The following is a 15,632-nucleotide window of genomic DNA, read 5'->3' on the forward strand; positions in this document are numbered from 1 at the left end:
GTGCAAAAACTATGAAAATCACGTCTCCATTTCATCATCAAGTATTTGCTTCTACTTCTCAAAAGAGCTCATAGACCATCTGTATTGGGCCAAAGATGAAATGATTCCATAAGAATGTTTAAAAATGGGGAGAAAAGATCCAAAAAGTGACTTGTGCTAAAATGTACCTTTTCTTTCCTTCCTAAGCTGAGCTAGAGTCCACCTCAAGCAGAAAGCGACGCACCGAGGCGGTGGTAACAGTCTCAAAATGTCTTCTACATGCTACTTTATCCAAACCGGCTGAGGATAATCCCCAACCTTTGGCTGAATGTTGATATGAATAAAATCCTGGTGGGAATACGACTCTGATGTGTTCGTCCCAATTCTAGCTCACAGCTCCTGGTCATCGCTGGCATGGCCCTCCGCCCACTAATACCCTGATTCCTGCTTTGTTTTCAAGTACTCGTGAAGGCATAAAATCACCACGCCCCTCTCTGCTACTCTATGTAAACACTGACTGCTACCGTGCTGTTCGGACTCCGGAAACCCTCACATCCGCTCCTTGTTGCTACAGTTTGGGAATTCTGGGGGGAGATGTACTTGTTAAGGTGTACTGGGTTCTCCAGAGCTGGGAGCGCTCGTTTGTGCACGAGGAAACTAGTAAATCCACCAAAGGAAAGTTCGTGCTTTAGGTTTGTGGGTTTTTTACGAGACAGATGAAAAAGCGGACAGGTCAGTGGTGAGTTTGCTGTGAATGTGATGCACTCCCCCCTGCTTTCTGCTGCAACGACCTGTTCTGCATCCTAATTGATTGATGACTAAGCTCCTTCTGATTCACAGGGGCTTTTTGTTTGAAACGTTCTCTTTGCAGAGCATGTGCGGATGCTTCTAACGTACTTAAAGATCGGATCCTGGTGGTCGATTTTGAGCCAAGTTGGGGAGCACGTGTATCTGTGGCCACTGGCGAGCGAACGTACCTGGCAACAACATAAAATTATAAGCAGATTGTCTCAAAAGAAGAAGTGACAATGGTATTTTTCAGATTTTTGTTTGCAGTGTTTATGTATATGTATATTTATCCAAGTCCTCCTGACCGGTGTATGCCAGGGTCCCACTTCAGAAGCATCTGTCTGGCTGATTTTACTGTCGCCGCCACAAACTGCATTTTAGTCACTCTGGCGTTGCCCCACGACTCTGTCCAGTAGGGAGAGGCGAGGCGAGGCGAGACGGGGTGGGGCGGGGCGAGGCGTTCAACCCCTAGGCTGTCCAACCAGAGCTTATCTTTTATTACCTTTAGTTGCAGTTTTGTTTTTTGAGAGCGCAGCAGCGGTACAAGTCTGTGGCTTTTCCTGGCTTCCAGTCAGCTGGGGGGGTGGGAGGTGGAGATGAAGGGCGGGGTTATGTCTCCTCCTTGCTGGGTTTGCTGACTGGCTTGCCACCATTCATGACCACAGGCTCGCAGGTTGTGCTTTTTGAAGGCGGGCCCCCTGCGAGTTTAGGCACCGCCTCCCCTACATCGTGTAACGACGGCTCTCGGTACATTGCAACTGGAAATAACAAAAATCAAGAGAATTAAGAATAAAAATCAGGAAACCGTTTCTAAAGTTGGGATTTGATAAATAATGTCACCTTCTATAGGTTTAGGCAGAAAGTGAGCAGCTGGTTTGGTCTTCTTGACCCTGTTGCCTTTCATGACCTGTCCCTCTTTATTGAGGCCCAGAAACCAGGCCCGACCCGACTCCTTCTGTCTGTAGAGCATCGAGCTGTAGATTACATAGTAGTTCTCAAACACCGACTCTTTAAACTTGCACTCAGCTGTAAACAGTTCCTGGAAAGACAAACAGACAAACAGACGCACTGATCACATCGGATGTCCCTTTGGTCGCACTCGGTGCTTCTCTGCTGACATGATGACAGCTGTGATCTGGACTTGTGTAAAGATCCTTAACTTAGACGAAGAAACTCCGCCAAACAAATACAGATGAAAAAGCTACAGGCTCACTGAGCTCCATGTGAAATCAGACACCTGTTCTAATCTCATCTAATCTATTCTAGTTTAATGTTTAAATTTTGCACACTCATTAATTTATTTGCAGACAGATTTTGAAAATGATAGACTAGAGCTATTAAGCACAGCAATAAATGTTATATTCACCACATATTTAAGAACATTTGTGTTTTTTTTGGACTTCCTGATGAAAACTCCAAAGGGAAATGCTCATAAACCAAATGCAGGAGTGCCTCAGGGATGTGTACTTGGTCCTTTAAACATTACTCTGCTAACACGTCACTATAGCAACAAAACCCTGCCTAACTGCATGTTACATTTCTACATATTAAAGACCCAACAACTGTTACAATATGTGATTGGTGCCTGCTTGTTTAGCATGCTTTTTAATAGATTTACCACTCGTTGATGTTCAGAATCACAGACCTAACCGAGAAAGAAAGACTTAACAAATAAAGCATAAATGAAGAGTGAGACAAGTATTTTTTTGCGTAATTTCCCTGACGTGTACAAACTAAACAGATTAAAAGAAGACGAACGATTCCTGTGACACAAAGCCCAAAACGTCTCACCTTCCCACCTACATCTGCTCAGCTGTTATGTGTCAAAACTCTTTTCCATGGCTGCCGGCGCCTCCCGCAGAGCAAGCTTCAGCAGAGGAACGAGGTGTTATTCTTACTGGGGGAGAAATCCTGTCTCGCTCGTGTCTGCCAGGGCTTCCAATTCCCAGCAAGCAAAAGAAGGCAGCTTGTGATGAAATATTCTTTGTTTGGGGAGGAGGTCAAAGCTTTTCCATCTACAGTTATGGTACATCTCAATTCCTACAAGGATTGTGTTTTAACACGTAGTCTGCTTTTACAGCTTTTATATAAGCGAACATAAACATGAGGTTTAGTTTAGTCTTTGCATGTGAAAAAGGCCAATTTCATATTGTTAAATTTACAGAAATGAACAAAATGAGACATCTGCTGAAGAAATGGTGTTAATATACTGGCCCTCATATGACAAGAAGGCTCCTGCCAACCCAAACAATCACTCCCGAGGTCCCTCGACCCCAGATAGGGAAGTGTTTGTCTAGACTGTCTCTTATTGGCTCCTGTAGGCGGCCTGCCAGAGCCACAGACACATTGTCATTCAGCTCAGGTTTGTCGGTCCGAGTCTCATAGCAACATGAGGAAGAGAGCAACACAGTAGCCGTGGCAACCAACCAGCACCGAGAGGGTGGGGTCAGTGGATGTGGAGAGGCTACGAGAGTGAAAGATAAACATACACAAGCATAAACACATGCATTGGTGATCCAACAGCAATAACGTGCTCCAGCACACAGACGTGACACACCTATTGAAGGGCAGCTGTGGGGGGTGCAGATGGGGGTGCGTGCACAAACACAAACTTGTGGCTCTGGGGGAAGAGCGGAAGGAGGTGCAGGGACGTGGCCAAGCCGTTAGCTGATAGCACAACCAGACAGGTGATAATGAATGAACGCTCCATTTATCGGCGATGTCAGCCAACACACAAACAACATATCAAATGTTCAGCTGGGTTGGATTTACACCGCGGCGTGGCTGCTCCCTCAGCCGCTTTGGGCATTAAATAACTTAATTATATTTGTATTTAGTCTGGACCTGTAACCCTGGATTCATTATTCATCTGTGAAGAAGGACGGTCTTCGCTGGTGGGCAGAGAGCGGTGCCAGACACTTATTAATGTTGGTCAGCCAGGTCATTCATCATTTAACGGTGCTTTTAGAATAAAAGAAATGTGATGTCTAAAGCAAAGCGGACAAGTGAACCGGTGCTACAGGTGAGTCATTTCACCCAAGCGCCCGCCTGAACGCGTTTCTGCCGTCATTTCTAAAGAGCTGTGTTCGACAGACGACAGGCAGGCATGAATGAAAGGAACGGAGGGCGGGAGGCGAGGAGGGCTTGAAAATTGGGACATGAAGGAGGGGGGGGAGAATAAATCACCAAGTGAGGAGGACGATGCCTCCTGATTGGAAAAACAGCAGGGGATTCTCTCTCTCTCTCTCTCTCTCTCTCTCTCTCTCATCATGCCTGTTTTTCCCTCCTCTGTCACTTCTCTGTTGCTCTGCGGAGATTCGCTACACACATGCTTGCATGTTGTCATCCTTTGAATTACGGCCGCGCACGCGCGTGCACACCCTGCTTCAGCTGTTGATCAGCCAGCCATAATCAGCTAGGAGAGCCCATTAGCATGTTAGACATCCCGCTCCGAAACAGCCCAAATTGGTACAGACAGCGCTTTGTCCCTCGTCAATTAGAGACCCAAAAATAAGGATTTCAAAACCAGGAACAAAGAGATTCAACCCAGAGTCCTTGTCTAGTGCGCAGCAGCACTGCAAAAACAAAACTTGGTAACTGGCTGCTTTGTGCAACCACAGCGTGTCTGCTGGACCTTTTGGGTCGAGGCACAATAAAACACGGTGTATAATTACTGCCGCCGCGCCTTTTCTGTGATGTTTTTTAGTTACCAAAGCTACTTGTCTGCAGACAATCAGGAACATGTGTTGTTAAATGGAGGCTAATGAGGAGCATTAAATACACTCTTGAGGGGAAGTGAAGCTGAGAGCTGAGGCCTTGCAGGAAGATGCTGAGCAACAAGGTTTGATTTATACTCAGTCATCATCTCTGGAGAAATCCTACATATGCTGGACTAACGGATTAGCTAGGCTCTTTTATCCCCCTGTAGTAACATCACCTTGGCAACACATGCAATAACCACATAACCATCTTTGGGGCTTTTTATATTCAGAGATTAGGATTAAATTATTAATAGAAGTGCTTTAATACTTGAGATTTGTTACCCAGTGATACCCCAGATATACAAAATGAAGAGTAATCTAATCCTGGCTGATTTTGGTCCCTTTAACGACACCTGAAGGTTGACATTGAGTAAAGACAGCATCTCTGACTCAAATCACAGAGTTTTGACAGAGGAGCTTCCCAATCATCTCAAAAGACGTGCCAAACCTTGCCATTGTACGGGAGTGTATTTCCATCTGTGCACCAAAGAAAATAAAAAAGAAGAATCTCATAAAAACAACATATAAACATTGTTTGAATTAAAACGTTTCTTATGAAAACGTGTTCATAGGGTTAGGTGAAGGCCCTTACCCTACGAACAACGAAGTCTATGCAGTAAAATGGCGACACACGTTTTGGCGTTCTGCTTCGAACAAACAATGCAATTATTTCAGTTTTTGATGTTTAAAGAGCAAGTCACCCCCTACCAGAGTCTGACTACACCCACACTTCCTGTTTGAGAATTACACCAAAGGAAGGCCCTAGATAAAAAAAAAAAGACTACATGTGTCGATAGCACTATTATCCCTTTTCCAACAGCACCACTCAGCGTGACATGGACGGGTGTGGTCTTTTCCAACAGGACGGTATTTCCCCCCAACTTTTTAGTACCTGCTTCCATGTGGCTCCCAGCGTGCTGACCCAGTCCGACAATGTGACGCCAGTTATTTTCGGCCACCGATTGGCTAGAGGATGGAGTCTCTGGTTGTTCCAGAGCTTTCTGCCTGCAGCCATTTTTAGGTTCACAACCGGCCAAAAAGCCAGATAGTGAGCAGAATAATTTTGTGGGGGATAAAGATCACCTTGTGTTATTTACAGATAACCTCGTGCAATTTTTGTCTGGAGCAAAGATCGCGAATGCCATTAACCCCCCCCCCACACACACACACACACACACACACACACACACACACGACGGACGCAACCACTCGTCACGGAATTGGCAAGCAAAGCCAACTACACTGAAGTGAGCTGTGTTAACCCATCCTGTACAGAACAGTTTTGGATTGAGTGGTGCTGATGGAAAAGGGCTATATACACCATTTTAAACACCTTAAAATTGGGGGCTTGTCCGGGATCTTTAATAAAGTTAACCAAGAAAAATTGAAGCAAATAAAAGGAAGGATGAGAGGAGCAATAGAAGAACTCTGAACCACCAGAAAGAAAAGCTTATTCAGATTAGTTTGTTAGCTATTGATTTTTAAAGGTCAACTTTACTCATATTTATTTGCAGTGGTCTCTTGTAGGAATGAATGCCTTGTGAGTCATTCTCTAGGGAAAAAAACACCTGTGCACTTGCTTGAGGATGTTGAAGTCAGTCAAAGGAGAAAGAGGCAGCAGACGACAGGATTTGATGTCTTATTTCCTGACATTTGGACATCTCTCCTGTGATTGGCTAACAGCAACATGACTCTACCACTGACTCCACAAATAACACAAGCCTGGCGGAGTTCTGCTGTGTGGTGGAGCTGCTAATGCTAACGGTTAGCTTCTACTAGCCAAGATATTCTCTGCTAATTTACAAACGGGTGTGTCCATGAATGTTAAGCGACAATGTGACATAGATCTGCCTGGATTTACTTTTAGAAGCTACTGCAGGAGACAGGGATAGAAGACTATTTTCACGTCAAGCCTGCATTTCAAATGCAGATTGATCATTTTTGAAAATACTAAGTAAAAAATGGTTTCTCAGTGAGCCTGGCCTTTAAGTTTCACGTTTGTGTCCAAACAGCAGACACAAAGAAGCCCTGAATGAGTAGCTGACCCAAACCTCCTTAGAAAAGCTATCAACGATAGCCCTTGGACAGCCTGAGATGTGTCCTCCCCTCCAGGCTGTTAACAGCTACCACCCACTCGGTATCTAATGAAGAAGTTTTTGCTCTTACACACCGCTGAGATTCAAATTCTCAGTTGAAATGAATGAAAAATGTAAACAGCATTCCTTCTTAATTACACAGCAGCCCTCTCCTATTCAGCAGGGAAACAAGCTAAAGCTCTCACAACCATTGCTCCGAATTAAGTTCATAAAGAACATCAGCAAAGTTGCTTCAGAGTACTTCATTAAAGCGCGACACGGCCTTATAATTAGACTTCAATAGACGATGGAGTAAAAACTAGAGATGATTCCGTGTTGCGGCGATGAATGCCGTTTCGGCAGAGACGTGAGGAGATCCCACCACCCTGTCTGAATGACATTTACATGTGTGCTGATGTTTTATGAGCTGTCTGATTAAACTGGCTTCTAAAGTTTGGTTTGACAGGAGCATGGAGTTATGGAGTTATGGTGAGATGAGGTCGGTCCATCTTAATTCGAACCAAGAGGTTTATGTTAGCGTGTTCCTGATGATTCCCAGAGGGAAAAGGGTTGGGGTTCAAACTAAAGAGGAGGCGGGCTTTACCCCGTGCTCCGGTTATCGCTCACTACTTTCATTTCCTTTTTAATCAGCTTTTTAATTAGTTTCAGCTTCTGAGAGACAGCCGACCGTCACCGCGTTCAAGCTGCTTTTAATTCCAGTTTACCTGAAATAAATCAAATGAAAACACAATAAAAATCCAGTCTTTAAATTATATCAGAGCCAGGATAATTAAAGTAAACTGTTAACGTTAAAATTTCCATTTTATCGTGTTTTACGAATCTAAGCCGAGTACAGTTCTTCCTATTTCCATGTGTATGCATGCGATTGAGCGAGGGGATGTTTGTTTCCAACACCAGTTATTATCACAGCACTAATTACCCAGGGGGATTATGGGTAAACAAATCATTCTAAAGAAAAGAAGCCCCCAGAGAGAAAAGGAAACGGAGGAGTGGAAAGAAAATCACCAGAAAACAAAAGAGTGTTTGAGGGAGGGTGTAAAAGGGCGTCCTTCGACTCGGAAAGACTAAACTGTCACTCCGATCAGAAGGTTTCTCTCAGCGTCTTGGAGCTCCGCAGAGCTCTTCAGATCTGAGGAGCAACAACAACAAAGCCTGGATGTGATGATCGCCTCTCTCTAACCAGTTCAGTCTGAAAACAGACTCAACGTTTGATATAATATTTGATAACATGCAGTAGTTCAACCCGTTCTGAAGAAGCCTGGCCTTGACACCTCTGTTATGAGTAATTTTCGCCCGATCTCCAAGCTTCCATTTCTATCAAAACTACTAGAGCGTGCTGTTTTTAACCAAATTATTTCTTATCTTGATGATCATGGTTTAATGGATCCCTTCCAGTCAGGCTTCCGATCCCTCCATAGCACTGAGTCAGCTCATCTTCGTGTTTTTAATGACATTTTATTAACCCTTGACTCTGGTTCTAATGTATTGCTGGTTTTGTTGGATCTATCGGCTGCTTTCGACACGGTTGATCACGCTATTCTGCTGACTCGGCTGAACCAGCTGGTCAGCATTCAGGGGACTGCCTTAGATTGGTTTAGGTCCTACTTCTGTGACCGCAGCTTTAATGTTATGATGGGTAGTGCTGCCTCCCCCTCTGCAGCTTTGACTTGTGGTGTTCCTCAGGGCTCTATTCTTGGACCCCTTTTATTAAATTTATATATTTTGCCCCTGGGTGACATTTTTAAAAAACACCACATTGACTACCATTTGTATGCAGATGATTGCCAATTATATGCCTCTGTGAAGCCTAATGACTCCTTACAGCCCCTTGTTGAATGCTGCAATGATGTGAAGAGCTGGCTGTCAGAAAACTTTCTTTTGCTGAACGACGCCAAGACAGAGGCCATCATTTTCAGCCCTAAGACTTCTCAAAGTCCCCAACTGATCCTTCCTTTTATCACAAGTGGGTTGAAAACCCATGTCACAAACTTAGGGGTTGTGATGGATGCTAAACTAAAAATGGACATTCGTGTCAACCAGGTAGTTAAGACCTGTTTTTACCACCTGAGACGTCTCTCTAAAGTTAAGCCCATTTTAAAAAGGCGTCATCTCCATTCAGTTGTCCATACATTTATTACTTCCCGTCTCGACTATTCTTATTCAGTGCTCTTTGATATCTCCTCCTCCACTCTCGCTCGACTTCAGCTTGTGCAGAACGCAGCAGCTCATTTCTTGACTGGCACCAGGCAGCGAGAACACATCACACCGGTTTTAGCAAATCTCCATTGGCTCCCCATCCATCTCCGGATAGAGTTTAAGATCCTGGTTTTTGTATTTAAATCCCTCAATAACTTATCACCTGGCTACTTGTCTGAGCTCATTCACCCTTATGTCCCTACAAGATCCCTCCGATCAGCCGACTAGCACCTCCTACATGTCCCTAGCTCTCGCTGTAAATCCCGCGGGGAGCGCGCCTTTTCGGTTTGTGCACCGAAGCTCTGGAACCACTTGCCCCTCCTGATCAGACTCTCTTCCTCTCTTTCCCTTTTTAAGTCTCGTTTAAAAACTCACTTTTATTCATTGGCTTTTAATTCAGTCTAACTTATTCTCTTTCTCCTTTTCTTTTCGAGTTGGATTACTCAATTTTAATGGTTTTAGTTTTTATTTTTGATTGTTTTTATTGTGTGTTTTTGTTCAGCACTTTGGTCAGCTCTCATGCCACGTTTAAATGTGCTATACAAATAAACTTGGTATGGTATGGTATATAATTAGGAAAAATACTTTACAATTATAACATCTGGTGATGATGCATTATCTTATGTCACACCACGAGTAAACATGCTTTAGCTGGTTTAGATTCAAGGAAAGTTTCTATATAGTTAGTCTCTACAAAAATGTCTAAAATATTTAAATTAATGAAATTAGAAATGGGTTACAGAGATTTTCATTAAATCACAAATAGCAGCCCCTTTCTCAAAGAATGGACCGTACCCATTAGCATAACATACAGTCGAAACTATCATGTTTATCTCTGTTACTACCTCAGAAGTGCAGAAAAATTATTTCATCTGTGTTTTAAATGGATTCATATTTGTACATTTTTTGTTCAAATTGCTCTACAGTCATAGTTCATATACTGAGATACATCATAAGGTGTGTACTATTGTACTTATGAAATTATACTTATATCTATTACTTCCATCACTTCATATCAAAAGAAAAATCTTCAGCGAATGTATTAGTTTGAGTTTAAACTCTTCTTAACGGGGCATTATGGAAGTTTGACAGCCAAAACATGTATAGAAATAATCAATTTCTTCTTCATACATTCTCCTGCAATGCCCTGGTCCTGTAGAATGAGCCCTGGCATTTTTACTGTGATTGCCTGTTTTTTTGTAAAATCACAGAAAAAGAGACTGCTCGGGTCGAGCAGGCTGCTTCATGCGCGTTCACGCTCAGACATAGCCCGTAGCGTTTGCTATCCGTAGCTTTAGCAGCAGAGAGTGAGGTAGTTGCCAACTCAGTGACTTTGTCGCTGTTCCTAACGCCTAGTGATGAACCTAGCTACATTTCTGAGGACCCTTAGCTACTTTCTTCTAGATATTTCCTGCAAATTAGCAACAAAATAGCCATTTTCGCTTCGAACCGTTCTTTGGTTTGACGTTGTTTCAGCTGTCATCAAGGATATAAAAGTTACAGATAGTGTGGACGTTACCAGAGTGTAGCTCACCTGGTAAGATGTCTGACTCTCATGCAGAAGACCTGGGTTTGATTCTGGATGTGAACATAGTTTATTTAGAGTTTCTTTTTTACATTAATGGTATTTTTTTTTACAGTAAGATGCCCAAATTTTTATTGGAGACTTGCCGAACGGCATTGAATTCACAGATAAAAAAGATGTGGGTTCAACTTTCATTTTGGAACAATTTTTCAAGCAAGGGAAGGGAATGATCTGAGCATGCAGAAGGACCGACCCATCATAAACCTTTGTCGGCTGTGCTGAAGAGAAAGGTACAGAACCAAATTATTTAATCAATTAGCTGCGCGTTCTCCTGTCCTCTGTCCTCCGGGCCACACGCACACACACACACACACACACGCACACACACATATGCACACACACATACAGGACTGTCTCAGCTGTTATTTTTGTTAAGGAGTGTGCACGTACAGCATGCGCGCCTCGTGCACGAGCCTACTATTGAAGCTGCCGTTACGCTTTTGGCCTGAGGGGGCAATTGCGAGCATAAAAATTCAAAAGTCTGTAAAGTCCCTTTCAACAACAAAAACCACAACTTTTTCTTATTTTCTAGGTAAAGGTATAAGGTAAAATAACATTACAAACAACAACTAAACAATACTTCTTCCCATTTACTTCAGTTGACAGTACAAAACGATGAAATGTTGTTTAAAAACACATTTTAAAGTTTGTACTTGAATTTCCAAGAGATGGAAATTTCTAATTTGCTCTCCTCTGGTGTAGAAAAATTTAGCCCACTCTCTAAATTCAAATGGACTGGTCTGGGTGGGATTTGCACAGGTCTGAAATGTTCTGAACTTGTCGACGCAGACGCATCAGACGGCCGTGGATAGCCGCCAGAACAACAGACAAATCAAAAAGCATCGCAACCAATTAATTAGAGCCAGAAACAAATTACTTTAACTTGTCTCTGTCTTTGTGTTGGTGATTCAGTTTCCATTTAGATTTCTGTATCACTCTGTTTATTAGTCAACCAGTGTTGATGAGAGTTTCTGCTAAACAAAAAGGTGCCAATTTATTGGAGAAAGGCTGGGAAGAAGCACATCAGTCATGAAAAAATCCTCAGCAGCGTCTCCAAATGTTCCAAGCTCCTATTTGAATGTGAATTCTTTCCTGTGGTACTTCAATGTTACGATTCACAGAGTGGCGCCTTTGAAGGGGCTCAACAGCTCACAAGCAACTCATTTATTCTCTAGTTACCAGAAACTGTGCCCGTGTGTGAGTCATGACTCACATGGTGAACATCCTCTCTCCCTGCCACTCGTCTCATCTCTTTGGATGTAGACGGTAATGTCTGAGTGCTGCGCCGGCTGTCTCGTGAATGGAAATACACGCCCACGTACACGGACGTGATGCAGACACACAAACAAGCGCCCTCATACAGAACACACGCCGTCATGACTGTCAAACCGCCCAAAAGAAGGATGTGTCTCAGTTAGTAGCTAACCATTAGCAACTCCACAACATGGCGGAGGCCTTGTCGGCTTGTTACATGTGGAGATACATCAACGTTGCAGGTTTTTTTTTTACCCAAGAAAGACTAGAGGCAGCGGAAAAGTCATGTTGCTGTCAGCCAATCAGCAGAGAGATGTTCTGATACCAGGAATGTTAATAAGCAAGAACACCTGAGATATATAAATTTTTCGATTTCGATTTCCCACAGACTCCCATCTGTTTTTGATTAATGAGTAAAACTTGTAATCCTGTCGTTTTCTGCCCTTCACTCCTCAGACAAACTTTTACACCCTGAAACAGGAGCGCCAGAGCTTTTTTTCCAATGGAAAACAATAGACAACACATCCATTCACACTTGAGACCACTAGCTTACAAAAGATTTTCCAATACAGCTTGGTATGGCCACGTTTAAAAGAAGCCAATCACAGTGCTCTATCGGTTTGGGTGGGATTATGCGACGAAGCAAGATGGTGGTGGCTCGTTTGAAACTGCTTTGGCATCAACTTTGGACTTTTGAGACTTGTGATGTATTTGTATTCTCTTTGACATTCTATAGAGGACTTCCCCATTGACTGACATTCGTAGCGGTGAGTACGTCACGTTCGTTGTCCAATAGCACGTAGAGAGAGTTTGATAGACAACCGTAGATTCCATCCCACGACTGAGATCTGTCTATGGGTCGTGGCCAGACTACATACTCACACATATAAGATGGATTTCCAGGCTAAAAGGCTGCAGCAGATTTACTGACAAAAGTGACTGAGGCCTTTAAAATAATCTGGTGACGTAAAAACCAGCAAATAGAACAAGAGGCTGAAATGACGCAGGTGTGTTTGTGAAACGGTTTTGTGTTTTACCGTTCACTGATGAGTCATGTTTAAGACGCTCATGAGGAATTTATCCTCCGAAGGTCTCCGAGGACTTTAGAAAACGATCCTTTTCTAATTGTACAAATGCAGCAGGAGCTGAAGCACGCTTCAACGTTCCAAATGAACTTTTATTAACGTCACAGTTAGGACCGATGACAGGTTTGGTGACTCTGCTGAAAGAATCTGAATACAGAAGTTATCATTTGTTTAGATTTAAAACGTTCTTTTAACGCTAAACTAACGCTCAGATAAAAAATATTCAAGCGTTAAGAGGTCATGATAAATACTAAATAATACTAAGTAATAAAACGTTAACGTGTGATTTCTTTCAGAGAATTTACCACTGATTGACAGAAAGCAAGATGAAACAAACTCAGCATCAGGGTGAGAGCTGGTCTAAAGGAGCCAGCTTAGGGAGGTTCCATTTTTGGTTCTTTTTTAAAACAGAAAAGGTTTCTTTTTTACCTTGCTGCTGAGTTTCGTTCGCGGCTGCGAACTTCCTCAGAGCTGACGCTGATGGTGGCGTCACTTCCTACTCCGTTTATCCGCGGGTGGCAGAGGACGTTGTCGCCCTCTACTGCCCGCTCTCCCCTCTCCGATGATGCAGCCCCATGCACGATCCAATATGTAAACCCCATTGTCTCTGTTCATGGTCCCACATCCACATCTCCTTATCTCTATGGCTTCCTTTATCCATCTTTTGTATTTCTGTTGTTCGGTGTTTATGATCCTTGTGTTGTCCCAGTCCATTATATGGTTTTCTCTTGTGCAGTGATCTGTTACGGCTGACTTCTTTATTGTATTTTCTGCTAGGGGAGAGCGGGCAGCAGAGGGCGACAACATCCTCTGCTGCCTGGGATAAACAGAGTAGGAAGTGACACGACCATCAGCGTCAGCTCTGAGGAAGTTTGCAGCCGTGAACGAAACTGTCAGCAAGCAAGGTAAAAAGAAACCTTTTCTGTGTTTAAAAAAAGAACCAAACATGGAACTGGAAATCAGACACAGCAAGAATGTACTTAGGGAGGTGTTTCAGACGTTGGAGTAGATGTCCGGGCAGATCCAGGACTCATTGGAGAGATTATATCTCAAAACTGGTCTGGGAAGACCTTTGAGTCACTCTGGAGGAGCAGAAGGAGGTATCTGGGAGGACGGAGTTCTGGAGAGCTCTGCTAAAGCCATGGAGTTAACGCCCGGGTGCTGGGTAAAAATCAGGAGATGGTTGGATGGATGTTTGATGCTCGTTGTCCACCTGACTGGACTTTTAAAAGACTCGGAGTTATGGATGAAATGTAAAATGTATTTGTTCACAAAAACAACGATATTTTTATTAAATTCAGACAATTTTATCATTAAATGGGAAAAAGGGTATTTTAGAATTTTTTTTATTATCTTGTTAATGAATTCAAAACATTTTTCAAGTAACTGCGATGCACTTCCATAAATTGTACAAAAAAATAGCTACAAATCACTTTTCACACTTAAAGTTGAATGAAAACTAGGGATGGGACTCAATAAAAAAAATTATCTAATTAATCAGAGACTTTGTAACTAATTAATCCTGATTAATCGCATTAGTCCAAGCATAGCCCTTTTTTCAAATACTTCAATTACCTAAACCTTTTATTTTTTATTTTCTTATTTTTAACTAAAACATTTTATCTTTCATCTGTTTATGAAATTTTAGAATTTTATGACTTTATATTTTCTGATGTTAATCTGATTCTGTTTTGAGAGCATTTTGATTTCATGATGTTAATTTATTTAAGATTTTTTGACTTTGTTTTATTTTGCTTTGATCTATGTGGAGCACTTTGTGATTCTATGTCTGTGATATGTGCTTATAAATAAAATTTACTTACTTTACTACTTACTTAAATTTTAGTAGCAGTTAGTCGAGCAGAGCTCTGTTGTGTGCGTCAGTGTGATCGGTGTTCCAAGAAATCGTGAAATGAGAAACGTTCCGCTTTGCTGGAAACGCAAGCTGTGATAAAAGTTTCTTTGATGGATTTTTAAGGTTTGGTGATGTTATTCTCATCTTGTTTTTTTAATTTATCTTTGAATTAGTGATGTACCGATATTAAATAGTTGGGCCGATACTGATTTCCAATAATGATATTGCTGTTATGGCCGATAACCGATATTTGCAGATACCGATATACTGACATTAATGCTTCTAAAATCAGCAGATTTGGTATAGAATGAAAATTATTAAAGCTGATTTTTACATTATTATATACACACACCACTCACATTTACGCTTCTGTGAGGATTACATTAACTGTCACATGATTAAACAAATACACACCACCAGCATATTCATCGGTGGTGATGTTACAGAAGATGTGCAACGACTTTGCAGAGCAACTCAATTTCCACTTTCACCGCTTCAGCTGACACACTCACACAAGCCCCCCCCCCCCACCACCACCACCACCACACACACACACACACACAGTCCCAGACTCATCAGCACTTTTTCCCACATTCCCCAGCACACTTCGTAATTATCACATAGCAGCTCATTGCACACGGTGCCATCTGTTAGTCCGACGCATGCGCGCACACGCAACAACACGCCGACAGATGCCGGGGATGAAGGACTCTTAAAAGCCATCATGTAGAACTAAGTTTGCAGCATATCATTAACAATTTCCAACACGGTGATAAAGAATTACTCCAGATGCAAGGTTCAGGACAAACTGTGACTACAGTTGGTGAGCAGCATTCTAGATTTTGACTAAAGCTTTTAGGCAGCAGCTCATTTATGCTGTTTCATGATATTATGCAAAGTGAATAGAGAAGAAAAAATCCTATTATGACAGAAATAATAGGCTGCAGGCCCAGCACATTCTGCATCTCACACTGTGTGTTATTTTGGAGATCTGGAGATGATGTTCATTTTTATTCAGTGATGAGAAATGTG

At 42.4% G+C, this 15,632-nt stretch overlaps 1 protein-coding gene across 4 annotated transcripts in view; it reads right to left on the minus strand.

Moving 5' to 3' along the window:
* Window positions 1-1,249: 1,249 nt before the first annotated feature.
* LOC107381121 (fibroblast growth factor 14) overlaps window positions 1,250-15,632 on the minus strand; it is a 77,505-nt gene continuing 63,122 nt past the window's right edge. For all 4 annotated transcript variants that reach the window (XM_015952672.3, XM_070544182.1, XM_070544181.1 and 1 more), the window contains exons 4-5: window positions 1,609-1,807; window positions 1,250-1,526 (exon numbers count right to left, since the gene is read on the minus strand). In XM_015952672.3, coding sequence (XP_015808158.1) covers window positions 1,378-1,526; window positions 1,609-1,807 — 348 coding nt within the window. In that variant the 3' untranslated portion in view covers window positions 1,250-1,377. The remainder of the gene's footprint in view (window positions 1,527-1,608; window positions 1,808-15,632) is intronic.

Source organism: Nothobranchius furzeri, chromosome 14, assembly GCF_043380555.1.
Source record: "Nothobranchius furzeri strain GRZ-AD chromosome 14, NfurGRZ-RIMD1, whole genome shotgun sequence".
NCBI classification, from domain to species: Eukaryota; Metazoa; Chordata; class Actinopteri; order Cyprinodontiformes; family Nothobranchiidae; genus Nothobranchius; species Nothobranchius furzeri.